Source organism: Diabrotica virgifera, chromosome 3 (assembly GCF_917563875.1).
Source record: "Diabrotica virgifera virgifera chromosome 3, PGI_DIABVI_V3a".
In the NCBI taxonomy this organism is placed as follows: domain Eukaryota; kingdom Metazoa; phylum Arthropoda; class Insecta; order Coleoptera; family Chrysomelidae; genus Diabrotica; species Diabrotica virgifera.
This window is the reverse complement of record NC_065445.1, coordinates 106,049,342-106,068,951: the sequence shown is the minus strand read 5'-3', so window position 1 is coordinate 106,068,951 and position 19,610 is coordinate 106,049,342. Positions and strand designations below refer to the sequence as shown.

The following is a 19,610-nucleotide window of genomic DNA, read 5'->3' as shown; positions in this document are numbered from 1 at the left end:
GTATGCCTTTATCCTTATTATGTCTATGATTACATAGTTTCCCGCCTTTAGATGTCTGGGAGAATTTTATAAAATTCTAGTCACACAATTTTATAAAAGTCACAGTGACAGTTGTCATACTCCTCCGATACATCTAAAGGTGAGAAACAACGTACATATTATGTTTTACATCTTTTGCGTTATTTTGCCGGTTGTTAGCGCACTCACCACTGTATATTACCTACTCGTAGGAAGTTGTTCAAAACGTTACTCATCACTCATCCGATTAGTTTACGATATTCACTGCATGATAATAAAAATCATCAAGCAGAGAAAGCTGGAGTATTTCGGACATGTAATGAGAGGTCCCAAATATAGGTTGCTGCAAAATATTATGCAAGGAAAAATAGCAGGCAAACGCAGTCCAGGACGAAGAAGAACCTCACGGTTGAAGAACTTGCGAGATTGGTATGGTGTTGATACAAGCATGCTATTTAGGGTGGTAGTGAACAAAATTAGCATAGCTATGATGGTAACCAACGTTCTGAAAGGACGTGGTACATGAAGAAGAAGACTGCATGTCTTTGCGCACTGTTTCTTTGGTATTGTGACAAAAGTCGACTTTAACCAATCAGTTGGTAATATCCCAGTGTCATAAATTCTGTTAAAGAGACCACACAGTGCTTTAATTTTATTTTCTTCCAAAAAATATTTTAGCACTTGCTGCATCGGGGGCAAGTGCTTTTCCATTTTTTGTCGTGTAACTTCACTTTCTTTTATATTTGAACCTGTTATAGCAATCGGTGTATGTGTATAGTGTTCTACTCTCTCATCTTCAAATAATTAAGAAATGTAGTTTTTACATTCAATTCAATTCCAAACGGTGCATGGATATCTAATATTCTGTGTCCATTTTGTCCTCTAAACTTTGGGATAATTTTATCCCAAAGTCTATATTTAGACTACTTATATCTAGATAACTTTAAATGCTCCAAGCCACAATGGAAGTATTTGAAAACGTTAAATTGAAAACGACGACCGGTTTCGCTCAATACAATATGCAGAGCATCATCAGGTCAACGGTTACAAGTAAACTAAATGCTGCAAATAAAAACCAGAGTTAGAACATTGTCTGGTTGTAAAAAGATACTATAAGATCAAGCCAATATTTAAAAAATATATAAATTGAAACCCCAGACAAATACATATGTATGCACACATACCAGCAAAAACAGACACTCATATGCCCGCAAACACATACAAATGTATTCGGTCTGTAATTGTGCAATGTAAACGTGTTGTACTTACATGCCGCTACAAGGAGTTATTTCTATAGTCTTAAATAACATGATTTATTGCTCAAATTATGCTAATAGGAATTTGATTGGATAGACGGACAGTGTGCCATAAGTTAACAAGTACATATTAGGCAAATTCTTGAGGGTAGAGAGAAAAGTGGCGAAAGACAGCCAACAAATCTGTGTCTATCACCGGAGGAGCCGCAGACGTTCGGATATAATTAGCGCTCTTTGCAAAGACAATGACGTCGACTTTGCTAAGTTACAACCAATGTTCTAACTCTGGTTTTTATTTGTAGCATTTAGCTTACTTGTAGCCGTTGACCTGATCATATTTGTGCTATATTTTACATTTAAAGTGGTTGTTACGTTTAGGAAATCTCACAGGTACAAAAATTTATTAAAAAACCATTTATAAAAGATATATTTATTAAAATGACCCTTTCGGGCTACATCACAGAACATTTTCGGAATGACAATTCCATCATCAGTACTGCTTGCAAGGTATACATGGTTGAGCTACTAAAAATATATGGGTGAAAAACTCTTTAAATGGTATAAAGTTGTTATTATGTTACATTGTTGTAGATACTATGTATAATATATTAATATTAAATGATGTATTTGTCTTTATCCTCCATATAGAAATGGTCGAGATCATTCCAATCAAATCAATATGGTATATTAATATCGAATTAATTTTTCCATAAAACAATGATAAACATAAAAAATTGTTATTTTTGATATAACATAAAGTGGACTTAAACCAAATAAGGGATACAACACCATATATTTACAAAGATTAAAAAACCTACATCTTACTTATTCGGCGCATAACCCGAACTGGTTGGGAAAAATTTTACTTTCACGTATGGGATAGATACTGTAATTTATTCCCCGAGCACGGTATTTCTCTACCCCCTCCTCTCAACGTTTTTAAAAACAAACAAATAATCATTTTTATTTAAATAAAATCTGATTGTATCACAGTTCAGGGTTGCCAGATTGGGAAAATTTCCCGCAAATTTGGGGTATTTTTTCTTGTTTGGGGGATTTTTTGGGGGAATACACTGAATGGGGGATTTTTTGGATGAAAATTTTTTCGCATTGGGGTTTTTTGGGGTATAATTTTAAGAACACATTCCATTGCTTGACCGATTTTGAATTTCAAGTTAAACTGTGATTCACAAAAATATTTGAATATAAATTCATTTACAGTCGATTCTGCCATCTAGTACAAACTATTTAAATTATTTTGTAAACCATTACAGTTTTCTTCAATAGCGACACAACAAAATTTGGTTTTTGTGCGCTTGATGGTGTATTTAAATATTCATAACGGTACGTACCTATGTGAAACACAGAAAATCGTATCTCCTATTGTTTAACTTTATTTACTTTTCAAATTAACTTTGAAGAAGGTTAGGTATATTTCTGGTGTGTTCAAAATACGCATAATTTATTTAAATTAGTGTTTGTGTTAATCTAGAAATATGCCTAAAGAAAAGGAGTATACCCGAAAATACCGACTTGCTTGGGCATCGGATACTGAACTTAAAGAAAGGTAATCTGTTTAATAGAATTTTATTGGTGTGGGTCATTAATAATTAATTATTCTATGTATGATGGATTGGTCCTTCCAATCCTATAAAGGATTGGAAGATGACACAAAATCATTTTGTAAGATATGTAAATGGCAGATTTACAATATATTGTATAAAATCTACTAAAATTCTACGCTGGTAAAATGACACTTGACAGCCAAAATAGAAGAAAAAATGACAGATGACAGCCCAAAAGAAGAAATGACAGCTGACAGCTCAGAAAAAAGAAGAAGAAATGGCAGATGAATTTTGGAAGATTTTTTTTAAAAAATGTCATTTTTGGGGGAATTTGTAGTTCAGGTTGGGGGAATTGTATAAATCGGTCTGGCAACCCTGTCACAGTTTTAAGATCAGTCATGTCTAAGTAGTCGAACACTTTCCATCTTATTTCTGATGGTAACTTAGCTGCAATTTTTTTCAGTATTAAGTCAGCATCTTTAAGTAATTCCATTCTTTGAAGACCTTTCTTAACCCTAAGTTGTAACAACGGCAGAATATTACCATATATCGAAAAGTGTTTAAGGTAATCTTCAATATTTTCCAACTCGTTTTTAATATTGTCGTTACATAGATATTGAACAAACGCGTTGCCTTTATTGGAGCCGCACATTATTTGATGTAATGAAACAGTACTATTTTGTATTGTCACACTGCTCATACTTGTTATTTCTTTTTGGCAGTCGTTATAGTATTGCGATAATTCTTTGAAGAAAGGACAACCATCCGGAATAAATGTTTCAATGGGATTGTAAATTAACACGGTGTATTTGATTATTAGTTTTGCAAGTACTATATACTTTGTCTGGTTCGACTCTGGATAATCACTTGGCACATCTTTTAAGGCTATCGATAAAGTAGATTTGCCTTTATATTCAGCTTCTTTTAGATCAGCTCCATTTAGAATTAAAAACTCTGCAATATCTGTGCATATATTTTTTATCGCATAATATAATGGAGTAGCTCCTTTGGGTATAGTTTTCTTGTTAACATCAGCACCAATTTCAACCAAATATTTAACCAATGTAATGTGATTCCATTTAGCAGCTACATGCAGAAGAGTATATTCTTGAATTGTACCGAAATTGGCGTCTACCCCTAAGGTGATAAAATACTTTACAATTTCTAGATTACACGTTTCTGATGCCCAATGGAGTGGAGAATAATTCCGGGATTTCTCCTGTAGGTTACACACTGCACCGTTTTTTAAAAGTAACTGGACAATTTCTAAATTTGCATCTCTACACGCTAAATCTAAAGGAGTCATCTTGAAGATATCTTTGGCGTTCATTTCAACTCCTTTTTCTATAAGGCCATGAACAATTTTTACATTCCTTGCCATAACACCATAATGAATTGAACTCCGTTTCTGACAATCTTTGAGACGCACGTTAGCATTATTTAACAGTAAATAATCTACTACTTCGATGTAACCACCACATGCAGCCATATAAAGAGGCGTCATTTTGCTGCTTTCATTTATAATATCTACATCTACACCATTTTCTAAAAAATATTTTACAATTTCTAGATTTCCCGATTCAGCAGCAACATGAATAGGCATATTTCCATAGATATTTGAACACTGCATATTTGCTCCAGCTCCTATGAATAATCGAACCATTTCAAGATCACCATTGCGCGAAGCAAAATATAAAGGGCTCCTCTTCTCAGACGTTTCGATTGCGTTTACATCTGCACCGTGTGTCAATAAATATTCGGTTAGTTTTATATGTCTGAAATCTGCAGCTAAATGAAGTGGCGTCATTTTGCTGGTTTCATTTATAATATCTACAAATATCCCATGTTCTAAAAAATATTTTACAATTTCTGCATATCCTTCTTCAGTAGCAGCATGAATAGGCCTATTTCCATAGAGATCTGAACAATGCGTATTTGCTCCAGCTTCTGTGAATAATCGAACTATTTCAAGATCACCATTGCGCGCAGCAAAATGTAAAGGGCTCCTTCCCCAAGATTCGATTGCGTTTACATCTGCACCGTGTGCCAATAAATATTCGATTACTTTTATATGGCTGAACTGTGCTGCTATATGTAGTGACGTAAAACCATCAGAATCCACTTCATTAATTATTGCTCCTCTTTCAATCAACTGTTGTACTTCATCTAGGTTCCCAAATTGTGTGGCTGAATGGAGTAGAAACTCATTCTGATCCATATTTAAAAATACACTGCGTTGGGCTTTATTAATGAAACAATTTTGTTCTTTAAATACCTGAAACAGAAAATAAATATAAAGGTTAGTACAAAGGTAACTGCTAACATCAGTGATAGTTTTTTTGATGAGGAAAAACCATATGAACTTGCTTTCAAATAAGTACAATAAGGTAAAAAGCAATTCCTCTGGGATTTTTCTTCTATTTATTATATTTCATATTACTAAGTAAAACTACATATTATACGAAACTGGAATAACGCCACAAATATGGTTGTAGTCTACACAGGGCCGTGCCGTGCTATGATGCGCATCAGGCGGCATCACAAAGTGGGCGGCATAATCAGTAAAATAAAAAAATGTCAGATTGTGTAAAAATTTTGTCAGAAACTATAGAAAAAATGAAAAGTTACAGACAATATGGCTAATGACCAAATTAAATAAAAATTTAATAAAATTGGAGAAAATCTTAATAACAATAAGTTCCGAATTTCCAGGTGAAAATGAAATTCGAGCCAAGAGAAAAAAGCGTTTATTTGATTACAAAAAATCTGTGGACGAGCTCTTTTGTTCATCTATATTTTAGACATTGCCGTTAATTATTTGATTGGTCGATTTTCACTTCTAGAAACTCATAATAAAGATTTTAAATTTTTATATATGATATTTTCAAATTTAGGGAAATGGATGATAAAACACTAGAAAAATATTGTATGAATCTTGATTCAATACTTTCAATAGAAGAAGAAAATGAATCTGATATAGAGACAAACGATCTTCTACAAGAATTGCGTGATATATCCCAAATGATACCTTTAGAGGTTTTGAACTATTTCTGCTAAAATTATCTAATTTCATTATACCCGAATGTAGTTGTATCACTAATAATTTTATTAACACTCCCTGTCTCGGTAGTTAGTGAAGAAAGAAGTTTTTCAGAATTAAAAATTATTAATAACTATTTACGAAGCTCCATAAGACAAAAAATATTAAGAAATTTAGCACTTATTTCAATAGAGTTCTCACTAGCTGCTACACCTATCTAACCCCAATCGACTACACCAATTACAAATCTGATTGACGAGTTTGTCAAAATTAAAGTCAGAACGGTACATACTTTATTTAATTTAAATTTAAAGTATGTTTTGTTTTTAAAATAAAAGTTTTCGTTCATTTTGTATAGTTTCATTTAAGGGGGTAGGCGCAAAATCTTGGTCTAATGCTATTTAAATGGATTCGTTTTTAATCCTGAGAAAACTAAAAGTATTTTTGAAAAATTTAAATGCAGAATGAAAGATTACATTATTACCGAGGGCCGAAAGTTACAAAGGTGAAAAAAGAGAAAATTTAGTGTGGTTTTTAGTTTCAAATATTTCATTTTTTCTAGGGATTTTCAAGGGATTTTCTACTCAGCCCTCGGTAATAATATAATCTTTCATTCTGCATTTAAAATTTTCAAAAATATTAATTAGTTTTCTCAGGTTTCGAAAAAAATTAATGCATTTAAATAGCATTGGATTCTCTTAGACCCCCTTAGGTGCAAAAAAGGTTTGGCGTCTACCCCCTTAATAAAAATAAAAGTCAAGTTTCAATAATATTTAAGGGGCGGTATTTCGAAGACTTGCATCATATTGAAAAGATGTATCGCACGGCTCTGAGTCTACATTTATCCCACTCCCAAAAAACCTAATACATCATCATGTAAAGACTTCAGACTAATTAGTCTTATGAGTCACTCTCTCAAACTGCTTCTCAAGATAAGTCTTAACCGAATTAAGCAGAAATGTGAAGAAATAATTGGAGGCAAACAATTCGGTTTCAGAGAAGGATTGGGAACAACGGAAGTTTTGTTCTCAATTCTAAAATTACTTAAAAGATCATGGGAAATACGGAAACCAATTTACGTCTGCTTTATATATTTTGAAAAGGCGTTTGATACGGTCCCACATTATAGGATGGTTCTTCTTCTTCAGGTGCCATCTCCGCTACGGAGGTTGGCAATCATCATAGCTATTTTAATTTTTGAGGCAGTAGCTCTAAATAGTTGTTTTGAGCTGCATCCAAACCATTCTCTCAGGTTCTTCAGCCATGAAATTCATCTTCTGCCGATGCTTCTTCTACCATCTATCTTTCCCTGCATTATGAGTCGCAGGATGCCATACTTCTCGCCCCGCATCACATGTCCGGGATACTGTAGTTTTCTTTCTTTAATTGTAAGTTCAACTTCCTTCTCTTTACCTATTCTTCTCAGTACTTCATCGTTCGTAACTCTATCTACCCAGGAAACCCCCATAATTCTTCTATAGGTCCACATTTCAAAGGCGTTAAGTCGTCTCATTGTCTCTACATTTAACGTCCATGATTCCAGTCCATAGTATAGTACACTATATACGTAACATTTTGTTAGGCGTACTTTAAGAGCTAATGTTAAATCTTTGCTACATAGGACCATTTTCATTTTCATAAAATTAGAACGTGCTTTCTCGATTCTGACTTTGATTTCTGCAGTGTAGTCATTATTTTCGGTTATAAGTATTCCTAGGTAAGTGTACTTTTTTATTCTTTCGATCTGCTGGCCCTCTACTATCAAGATTTCGTTAGTATTATGGTTGTTTTTACTAATTTTCATAAACTTAGTCTTTTTTATATTGAGAGAGAGAGTCCGTACTCCCTACTACACCTTACTATTTTACTCATGAGTATTTGCAGGTCTTGTAAATTATCGGCTATTATTACTGTATCATCTGCATCTGATGTTGTTAACTAAGACTCCATTTACTCTTATGCCGGCTGTTTCATCTTCCAGAGTTTCTCGCATTACCTCTTCAGAATAAGCGTTAAATAATAGAGGTGATAGTATGCAGCCTTGCCTGACTCCTCTCTTTATTTCCATTTCTTCAGATGTTTCTTTTTCAATTCTTACTATTGCTCGCTGATTGTAATAGAGATGTGTTATTAGTCTTAAATCTCTTTCATCTAGGTTTTTAGTTTTTAGAATTTTCATGAGTCGGTCATGTTTTACTTTATCAAACGCTTTATTGTAGTCTATAAAACAGACGTAAAGAGAACGGTTAACATCCAAACATCTCTGTGTCAACACGTTGAAGGAGAATAATGCCTCTCTGGTGCCCATACCATTGCGGAATCCATATTGAGTGTCACTAATATCCAGCTCCAGTTTAGAGTGTATTCTGGCGTGGATAATTTTCAGTAGAATTTTCAAGTTATGTGACATTAAGCTTATGGTTTGGTAGTCACTGCATTCTTTGGCATTCACTTTTTTTGGTAAACACACAAATGCTGATGTCAACATTTCTCTAGGGATGATTCCCGTAGTATAGATAGCGTTGAACAGTTCTACTATTATGTCCAGGTTTTTCTCGTTGACCAACTTTATCAGCTCGCTAGGTAATTCATATGGACCAGCAGATTTATTGGTTTTCATAGAGTTAGGATGGTTGAGTACCTAAAAATGATTGGAATAGATTATAAAGATCTTAGACTTTTGCAACGTCTATATAAAAATCAAGTAGCTCCTATTATTCTTGGTAGTAGGCAAAGAAACAGACAACATTTTCATTCAAAGAGGTGTCTTACAAGCTTGTGTGTTATCTCCAACTTTGTTTAACGTGTACTCAGACACAATATTCATTGAAGCCTTAGAAGGGCAATGTGGAGATCGAATTGGGGGAGACATTGTCAACAACATCAGAATGCAGATGACGATCATGGCTGAAAATGTCGAAGATCTTCAATTCCTCATAGATTGCACGATTATATTAGGGAGTTTTTGTTGCTACGTAACGTACGCATCTCCGCTCCGTATACGTAAAGCAACTAACGTGTCGTAGAGGATGAATGTTAAAATAGGTAGTTTTTGTAACTGCCTTAACGTAACGTAAAGCAAATCGTAAAGTCATTTTTAAATTCCGTTGACATTTAAAAAAATAAAACAATGTTCACACAATATACAATTAATATACAAATGTAAAAAAAGATAAATGAATGATGAAACTGTATGGTTTTGGGTTTTAATTGCTTCTATTTAAATATAAAAATATTATTTTTCCTTAGGTTAAAATTGTTTTATTTTTGTTTATACCTACTTTTTAGTTGTAAATTATTGTATACCTACATCAGAATTCCAGTAGGTATAATGTAAATAGTGTGGTAATATTTATTTGAAAATTTTGCTGAAACTAGGTCATTTGTTTATCTAGTTATTAATTGTGGTGATCACTGTATTTCTTAAATTAATACAAGATTTGTTTGTTTTGCTTTATTAATAGACAACTTAAAAACAATAAAATTTTAAATCTATATGAAGCTCCAATTTCCAATTACAAACACAGAATAATTTTACTCAAATAGACTAAACCAATAACCAATATAACCTTAAAATGTTTATAAACAGGTAGTACGCTGATGAAATATGAAATGTTCATTTGGTAGGTAATCGGGCAAGATCCTCGTGTGCATTCGGTGACTTTCGGCTCGATAGGGATGCGTATGAACCTAACGTACCAGCCCGTAACCTTAGGTAATACGTATCGCGATACGGGAGTTCAACCATTAATGCGCAAGCGTATATGTCAAAAAGATGCGTTACGTTTACGTATTTGTGTGCACAAAAACTCCCTATTAGGGAGTTTTTGTTGCTACGTAACGTACGCATCTCTGTATACGTAAAGCAACTAACGTGTCGTAGAGGATGAATGTTAAAATAGGTAGTTTTTGTAACTGCCTTAACGTAACGTAAAGCAAATCGTAAAGTCATTTTTAAATTCCGTTGACATTTAAAAAAATAAAACAATGTTCACACAATATACAATTAATATACAAATGTAAAAAAAGATAAATGAATGATGAAATTGTATGGTTTTAATTGCTTCTATTTAAATATAAAAATATTATTTTTCCTTAGGTTAACATAATTGTTTTATTTTTGTTTATACCTACTTTTTAGTTGTAAATTATTGTATACCTACATCAGAATTCCAGTAGGTATAATGTAAATAGTGTGGTAATATGTATTTGAAAATTTTACTGAAACTAGGTCATTTGTTTATCTAGTTATTAATTGTGGTGATCACTGTATTTCTTAAATTAATACAAGATTTGTTTGTTTTGCTTTATTAATAGACAACTTAAAAACAATAAAATTTTAAATCTATTATGAAGCTCCAGTTTCCAATTACAAACACCGAATAATTTTACTCAAATAGACTAAACCAATAACCAATATAACCTTAAAATGTTTATAAACAGGTAGTACGCTGATGAAATGTTCATTTGGTAGGTAATCGGGCAAGATCCTCGTGTGCATTCGGTGACTTTCGGCTCGATAGGGATGCGTACGAACCTAACGTACCAGCCCGTAACCTTAGGTAATACGTATCGCGATACGGGAGTTCAACCATTAATGCGCAAGCGTATATGTCAAAAAGATGCGTTACGTTTACGTATTTGTGTGCACAAAAACTCCCTTATCTTTTCTGTTATCTGTATCGATATCTGTTCAGTGCAGTACTGTATTATTTTCTAAGATATTGGAATTCGTTATTGTTGATCCATAGGGAAGCACTGTTTGTTTATAATTAATTGCTAACTGGCCTGGTCTAGCTTCGCTATCAATGTCCCTCGAATTTAAATTCTTCATCCTTATATTACCTAGTAATATCATATTATATAGTATGGTGTAAATGTTTGGAATCAATTCGTTATTTCGTAAGCCAGCGGCTTTATAGGGCAGTCAATGAGGTTATTTGGCTCCGAATTCCATCCTACTACATCTATTTACTTGATATTTTCAAAGTAAGTAGAGAACAGTTCAATAAACAAAGTCTACCCTATGCCGATGTGTGCTTTTATCTAGGGGGTTGTTCCCACCCCTTCTCGGGGGTGTAACATTTTTTGGTTAAAATAATAACGGAAGTACCTAGAGAACCCAATTCTAAGCAAAAACTGTTCTATAATTTTTTTTGAAAACTCAATACATTTTGGATGCAGCCAGAAAGCAGTTTATTAACGAAGAGTCTTGGATTTAAAATATTGTTTATTATATTTTTATTTCAATTATTCTAATTGTTTAAAAGGTAGTAAACTTTGCATCTGGGGCTTTTCGTTGTTTTCCTCGTAATACGAGAGATGTCGCTGAATTGCGTCTCAGAGGTGGATTCATTGCATTGCGATGGTTTGCCTTAAATTGGCAGAATTGTTTGTATTTCCTTCAGAGTTGAGACTTCTGAGCTTCACCGATGAGGCATAAGGATGCTGAAATAGCTATATGGAGATGGTGGTCCAACTCTGAATCAAATATAAACAAAACCTGCCTTGATCTTTTTTATCTTTTTCATTTTTACTCAGTTTGAGTATTTAGAAACTGTCTTTCGGTCCTTTTCCTTGACGAAGGGAAGGTGAATGCGTGGCCTAAGCGTCCTCTATTTGCTTTCTCCTACTTTCGTCGTCTCTTGTGATTATATATTGTAAAATCCGGAGATATGGGATGCAGCCAGAAAGCAGTTTATTAACGAAGAGTCTTGGATTTAAAATATTGTTTATTATATTTTTATTTCAATTATGTATTCTAATTGTTTAAAAGGTAGTAAACTTTGCATCTGGGGCTTTTCGTTGTTTTCCTCGTAATACGAGAGATGTCGCTGAATTGCGTCTCAGAGGTGGGTTCATTGCATTGCGATGGTTTGCCTTAAATTGGCAGAATTGTTTGTATTTCCTTCAGAGTTGAGACTTCTGAGCTTCACCGATGAGGCATAAGGATGCTGAAATAGCTATATGGAGATGGTGGTCCAACTCTGAATCAAATATAAACAAAACCTGCCTTGATCTTTTTTATCTTTTACATTTTGAGTAATTCGTGGTTGAAAATTGGCCCTTTTCATTGAAAAATGACACCTTTTCGGACGGTTTTTTGCGAGTACCTTGAAAACTATGCATCTAACGAAAAAAACTATATAACATATTTTTGTAGCTTATAAAAACAAAGAGATTCGTTGCCTCATAAATCTTCTAGTTATAATACAAAAAGAGATATGGTAGGTGAGAAGAGTTTGTTTGGTGCATGCTCAAATCGGTGTATTCAACTTGAAATAAAAGAGAAACGGTCGATTTTAGGTGTATAATGCTACCAATATCTTTTGTAGTGCATGAAAAGACCTTTAAAAGGAGCGATATTAAATGTCGATTACGCGAGATATGCTGCAAAAAAATGATGACTAATGTATTTTAAGACAAAATCAGAAGTATATTTAACCCCTCATCCATCAGAATTTAAATGCATCGTTTTCCTTCTACAATACTTTTTATTGTAGTGTTGTTTCTATGTTCAAAAAGTTGGACGGGTTTAAAATGAATGGTTTTTGAAAAAAAAATATTTCTTTGCGAGGTATTGGGTTCTGTATGTTCTTCTTCATTATCGCCGTCACTGTGTTCGTTATCAGTGTCAGACTGATATTCAGGAACATAATCATCGTCTTCATCTGATGAGTCTCCAAAATCATCTTCGATGGTCTCAGGTTCATCTTCATTTGCCCACAGGTTTTCAGCATCCCTCTCTAATTCTTTTGTTGTCAGTGGATGCTAATATTTTCTCTTAGAATCTTCCCTACTAGCAAATAACAAAAAATCACCTCAAAATTTTAACACCCTTTAACTGCACACTGGGGTCCGAAGTACCCACAGCTCCACTAAAAGCGTCACAGCAAAGTATACAACAAACTTACGCGGCGCAACGATTGTCTCTCAACGTAGTCGGCTGTTAACTGAATTTAGTGAATTTAGTGAATTTAGTGAAAAAGACGCAGACATGATGTGCAAGTTACATTGAACGATTCATGTGCCTGGGTTTTTCAAACCCAGTGTGCTGTTCCAGGGTTAATATGATGAACAAATTAGCAAATTAGAAGCCTTCGAGATGTGGTCATATCGTAAAATGCTTACAATCTCATGAATTCAACGCATTTCAAACATAGAAATAGAAGTCCTAAACATATAGGTCAAGGCGAAGGTGACGACGAAGATAATCAAAAAAGGGAAAAATTGAATACCTGGTATATATAATCAGAGGTAGCAAATACCGGATACGACAGTAAAGACTCAACGAAAAAATCGAGAGAAAAAGGGGAACTGGTAAGAAGAAATATTCATGGCTCCGAAACCAGCAGACGGATCACGAAAGTCGACTCGACTAAATCGACTTAACTCGTTATCGAGTCTATTGAGTTGTTCACGAACCTCGATCGAGTAGAAAATCGAGTTTCTCGACTGTACCTAACTTCTGTTCAGTTTATGTAGGCAACGAAGACACGTTCAAACGTTTTTTCGTTGTTTAGGGTTAATTGTCGTTATTTAATAAAATGTCAACTAGACCAACCCCAAAACAGTGGGAAATTTTATTAGATTCATTTGAGTCTAACTGAAATGGTTTCTGGAAGAGCTACTGGTCCCAATGTCAAAAAGAAATAAGTTCTTCTTCACTTGTAGGCAATGTTATTTTCTGAGGCACAAAATGTTCATTTAAAATATCAGTATTAGATGGACATACTTATGAACAGTGCTCTGGGCTATACCAAAATTAAACTCTTCTCCCAAACACCTTTGATATGACCCTGTTGCCGTTGCGCAAAAACGTAACCTACAAAGAACTATACTTTCTTCAGTAGTTATAGTTATTCCTCTAGCTACTTTTCTCTCCGCCACATGATGGCTTACAAATTGGATGGGATGAGTATTATGCTAAGTCCTTAGAGAGTCTGAATAACTCTATAAATATTTTTTCAGGCAGTTCAAATGGTTCCTGATTTCGTCCATGATAAAAAGAATACGGACCTAACCTAAATTTATTGTATCATGATTTCGTCTGAGTTGTTCACGTTTACGAACCAATGCAAGATTTTCTTGCCTTCTTTGAATTTGCAGTAAATGTTCTCGAACAATTGGCAGCATACTTAGATTTTTATTAAATAGATATTATAGAAAATAATTACAAATATTAAAGTTTTTATAAAAAAAATTTCGTCCAAAACACACTAATAAATGACTAATAATACTAGCATAACCTTCAAAAATTGGTTAGGTTAACTCGACTCCTTAAGGTTGTCGAGAGATTTTGGTAGAGTCGATTCGATTTATCGAATGTCGTGAAACAAAGTTTCCAATTATCGAGTTAACTCGATCGACTGAAGTCGATAATCGAGTTTCGTGATCCCTCTGCAGGACTGGTTTATCAGCAGATGAATTGTTACATGCCGCACATAATCGAGAAGAGTATCGGCAAATTCTCAAGGAAGTTTCCCAATCCTAAAATTAGGGTAAGGTACTTAAAGAAGAAGAAGAAGTAAAGTTGTATTTTATCTATTTATGTAAAGATTTTTCGTCAAAACTTATATTATCTAGTTTTTTTATCGAATTATGTAGTCGCTAGTTTTAAGTTTTCGTTTGACAATCGACTAATTAACATGCATACATAAATTAGTTAAAGATTAATACAATTCGAAAAATTTGATAGTGAAAATCCTTACTCTGAACGTTAATCCGGTCAACTTACGACATCAAAATAGTTGGCAAATAACAAAAATTGCCGGAGAGCCAAATTTTGGTGGGGAGTTAGAGTTTACCATAACAAATAAAGTTTTAAAAGTCCCCATCGATCCCATGTAAGTATGCAACAAAAGTTATTCGGGGTCAAAGGTCAAAATTTGAGATTTTTTGGATTTTTCTCGAAAACGGTAAGTTTTATCAAAAAAAACCTCAAACCAAAGTTGTAGATCTTAACATTCTTAACAATAATAGTCCCTACAATTTTTTTCCTAACAGTTACCATTCTTGAGATATCGCGATTTAAAAAGTTACTTTATACATTATATGCACATATAAGCCACGTATATACATAATGTGGCACTTAAGACAAGTATAAATGCCTATTTCTGTCTCTTATACAGGGTGTCCAAAAACTCTACCGACAAACGAAGACAGGAGATTCTTCAGATAATTTTAAGATAATTTAACCCGAATTTTTAATTCACTTAGTCCGAAAATGCTTCCTAAGGGAGCTAGAACTTTTTGAAGATGGCGTCTTGTAATTAGTTTTTCTTAAATACCTCCAGAACGTATTTACCTTCAAGACATAAATCTAATCCATCCATTGCAAATTTCTAGTACCGATCATAGGCGTCCGTTTTGGGTAGGGAAACGGTTATTTTATTGCATAACTTTTTTATCTTTAACTTTAATGAATTTCTGACACTGGATTATTAAATTTTGAAGTATTCTAGTACTAAAAGGTACTCTTGTTTTAAATGGGTAGGACACACCGTTTTCTAGAAAAATCGATTTGAAAATTTTTCGGTTTTTAAATTTAAAAAAAAAATTAAAAAAAAAGCTGTCTAGAAAGACGAAAACTGGTACATTTATTTATATTCCAGAGACAAATCGATTTCATTAATTGCGAATTTCTAGTACTGGTCATGGGCGTCCGTTTTTGGTAGGTCAACAGTTATTTTATACCATAACTTTTTTGTCTTGAATTTTTGAGAATTTTTGACACTAGATTATTAAATTAAGAGGTATTCGAGTAATAAAAGTTACTCTTACTTTATATTGGTAAAATACTTCGTTTTTTGTTGAAAAGTTCTTTCAGTTTTTTTCAAATTTCAAAAACGAAAAACTTTCAAATCGATTTTTCTAGAAAACGGTGTGTCCTACGGACTTAAAGCAAGAGTACCTTTTTGTACTAGAATACCTGACAATTTAATAGTCCGGTGTCAAAAATGCATAAAAGTTAAGGACAAAAAAGTTATGTGATAAAATACCCGTTGCTCTACCCAAAACGGATTCCTATGACCGATACTAGAAATTTGAAATAGATGGAATCGATTCATCTCTGAAAAGTAAATTGGCATACCAAATTTCGTTTTTCTAAATGGAAGCGTTCTGAAGGTATTTAAGAAAAACTAATTTCATGACGCCATCTTCAAAGAGCTCTAGCTCCCTTAAGAAGCATTTTCGGACTAGGTGAATTGGGTTAAATTGTCTTAAAATTATCTGAGGAATATCCCGTCTTCGTTTGTCGGTAGAGTTTCTGGACACCCTGTATAATATACTATACTACACACACCGGCAAAATTAGCCGAACACGTTAAAAATGGGACATGTTTGATGTCTCGTATTTCATAAACCAGTGGTCCGATTTGAGTGATTCTTTTAGTATGTTATAGCCTTATTATTTAAGAATATCGGTGTAATAATATTGTTGCTAGACAGGTAAATGTCATTTTATACCGGGTGTAACAAGCATACTGTGTTTTTTTCTTAAAGTTCGGAACACCCTGTGGAATATTCCAGCGTATATAAAATATTAAAATTAAAACTTGATTGTAGAATTATGCTTTCTTAACATTTTCTTTTTTGATTCATTTGCTTATGTTGGAAAATAAAAAAGTTATGTGCTTTAACAACTAACCATGTTTTTTATCAATAAATCCTCATAGTAGGGGAGGAAAGTATACTAAATTTGCAGTTACTCGAGCGTTATGGGGACCTATTGGATTGTGAAGAGTATGTGCTAAAATCAGAAAAAGGTTAAGTTAAGTTTTCCATAAGGTGGGGGACTTTTCATTTTTTAATTTATTGTTCCATTTGAAACAATCATTTTTTTCCGAATGTTTTTTTCTTAAAGTTTGGAACACCCTGTGGACTATTCTAGCATATATAAAATATTGAAATTAAAACTCAATTATAGCCTTAGGCTTTCTTAACATTTTTTTTTATTCATTTGCTTATGTTGGAAAATAAAAAAGTTATAGGCTTTAACAACTAGCCATGTTTTTCATCGATAAATCGTCATTGTAGGGGAGGAATGCTAAATTTGCAGTTACTTGAGCGTTATGGGGACCTATTGAATTGTGAATAGTATGTGTTCAAACCAGAAAAAGGTTAAGTTAAGTTTTCCATATATTGTATAGTTTTTTTCCATATAGTGTATAGTTTTTTTTCGATTATAGCGCTGTCTATCCATAATTCGAAAAAATATGTCGAATAAAAGTTGCTTATTTTTACGTAAAGAATCTAAATCTGCAATAAAAATTGGGGCTCCTATTTAATATTTTAAATTAAATCCCCCACCCCACCTCCGTGGGGGCTCGTGACACCCCACGGAGAGGAGTGGGGGGTAAATTAAAAATTATAAATACGACCCCGCGATATTTTGCGAAATGAACATCAGATCGTAAAACTGCAAAATATACCTATTCAATATTTTTCAAAAATCTACCGAATGGCACCAAACACAACCCCCCACGGAGGTGGGGTGGGGGGTTACATTAAAATATTAAATAGGAGCCCCCAATTTTTATTGCAGATTTGGATCCTTGACGTAAAAATAAGCAAGTTTTATTTGCAACGTTTTTTCCTATTATGGATAAATGGCGCTATAATCGGAAAAAACGATTGGTGGAAATGGAAAATTAAATTGAAAAATGGAGAGTCCCACACTTTATGGAAAACTTAACTTAACTTTTTTTGGTTGTAGCACCCACTCTTCACAATCCACTCCAGGTCCCAAGAACGCTCGAGTAATTGCAAATTTACCATACTTTTCTCCCCTACTATGAGGATTTATTGATAAAAAAACATGGTTAGTTGTTAAAGCACATAACTTTTTTATTTTCCAACATAAGCAAATGAATCAAAAAAGAAAATGTTAAGAAAGCATAATTCTACAATCAAGTTTTAATTTTAATATTTTATATACGCTGGAATATTCCACAGGGTGTTCCGAACTTTAAGAAAAAACACAGTATGCTTGTTACACCCGGTATAAAATGACATTTACCTGTCTAGCAACAATATTATTACACCGATATTCTTAAATAATAAGGCTATAACATACTAAAAGAATCACTCAAATCGGACCACTGGTTTATGAAATACGAGACATCAAACATGTCCCATTTTTAACGTGTTCGGTTAATTTTGCCGGTGTGTGTATTTTGAAAATATTTCTTCAAAAGATAATCAGTCCCAAACTGAATTTCCTCTATCCACGTGGCATTGAAAAACATTTGGCTATACGATTGTTTAAAAAAGAACAGATTATCTATTGTAAACAATGGCTACAGTATTGTTCTTTGTCCGTAGGTCTTGTTCATATTATCTGTTTCTTTTAGTGCTAAAGGTTCAGTTCAAGTGAATGTAAGTACTTATTACAAGCGTCTACCATTTAGCAGACAGTACGGGCTTACAGTGACAGTGGTATTTGACGGCTACAGTGACTCGACAAAGAATATTAAAGCTGCAGAACAACGTCGTTGAACTACAAAAACATCATCGGGTTCCGAGATTATCTTTAATGAAAATATAACAGTTCTAGCGAATCAACAACAATTTTTCGCTAACATTAATAATAAATCTCGTTTCATTTCCATGTTAACTGACAAATTAACAGCTGCGAATATTGAAGTGAAACAAGCTAAAACTGACGCAGATGCCCTTATAATTGAGACAGCAATTGAAACATTTAAGGCAACAAACACAACACTTATTGTAGTTGGTGAAGATGTTGATTTGTTAGTACTGCTTACTGCAAGGACTCCAGCAGATAAAGTTATTTATTTTCTGAAACCTGGAAGGACGAAATGAGATATATTCTTCGAAAAGTTTATCGGCTTATCCCAAATGCCAAAAGTAGATTTTATTTTTACATGCGATAACCGGCTGTGACACTACGTCAGCAATGTATACAGAAGGGGCAAAACGTCAGTACTTAAATTATTCGAAAAAAAAAGATTTCACTGACTGCTGTAAAGTTTTTACAGAACTTGATTCCACACCGCAAACAATAATTACGGAAGGAATTCGATTTCTTCTTGCGGTTTATGCAGCTCCAAAAAATTAGTTGTCTTGATAAATACCGATATTTAACTTTTGTAAAAAATACGCGAAACAAGAAACAATTACAACTATCATGTCTTCCTCCAACATAAGCATCTGCTTTTCAGCATTTGTATCGAGTATATTATCAAGTTAAAACATGGCTAGGCAATGAACTGAATCCAGAAGACTGGGGTTGGAAATTAATAGATAATACTCTGGAACCGATTAAAACCTTACTCCCACCTGCTCCAGAAAAACTCCTTAACATTATTTTTTGCAATTGCAAAAAGGTTGTAGTGCCAAATATGGATGTAAAAAAGTCGGGGTGCTGTGTTCTCTAGCGTGTACCAACTGCCAAGGTCAGTCTTGCTCAAATGTTCAGTTTAGTACAACAGAGGTAGACTCCTGTGATTTTAATGAATAGACTATGACTCAGTCACATTTGAACAATTTTTAAACATCCAGCAAGAGGAAGAGGAAGAAGATGAAATCGAAGGAGACTTGACTGTTGAAGTAGACTTTCAAGAGTATGAATGTGATTAAAATATCTAAAGAAATCAAAACAATAGTTAACCTAATACTCAATAGCAATATCAATAATCAATATCAATAATAAGGTAATATCTAGAACTTGACCGGTATTGTTTCCTTAAATTATCCTAAAATTGT

At 33.5% G+C, this 19,610-nt stretch overlaps 2 protein-coding genes across 3 annotated transcripts in view; both read right to left on the bottom strand.

Moving 5' to 3' along the window:
* Positions 1-19,610, bottom strand: part of LOC126881999 (intraflagellar transport protein 140 homolog) — a 335,998-nt gene that overhangs the window by 91,344 nt on the left and 225,044 nt on the right. The window lies entirely within an intron of this gene.
* LOC126882002 (putative ankyrin repeat protein RF_0381) overlaps positions 1,689-19,610 on the bottom strand; it is a 65,861-nt gene continuing 47,939 nt past the window's right edge. For both annotated transcript variants that reach the window (XM_050646771.1, XM_050646770.1), the window contains one exon: positions 1,689-5,114. In XM_050646771.1, the coding sequence (XP_050502728.1) occupies positions 3,012-5,057 (2,046 nt within the window). In that variant the 5' untranslated portion in view covers positions 5,058-5,114 and the 3' untranslated portion in view covers positions 1,689-3,011. The remainder of the gene's footprint in view (positions 5,115-19,610) is intronic.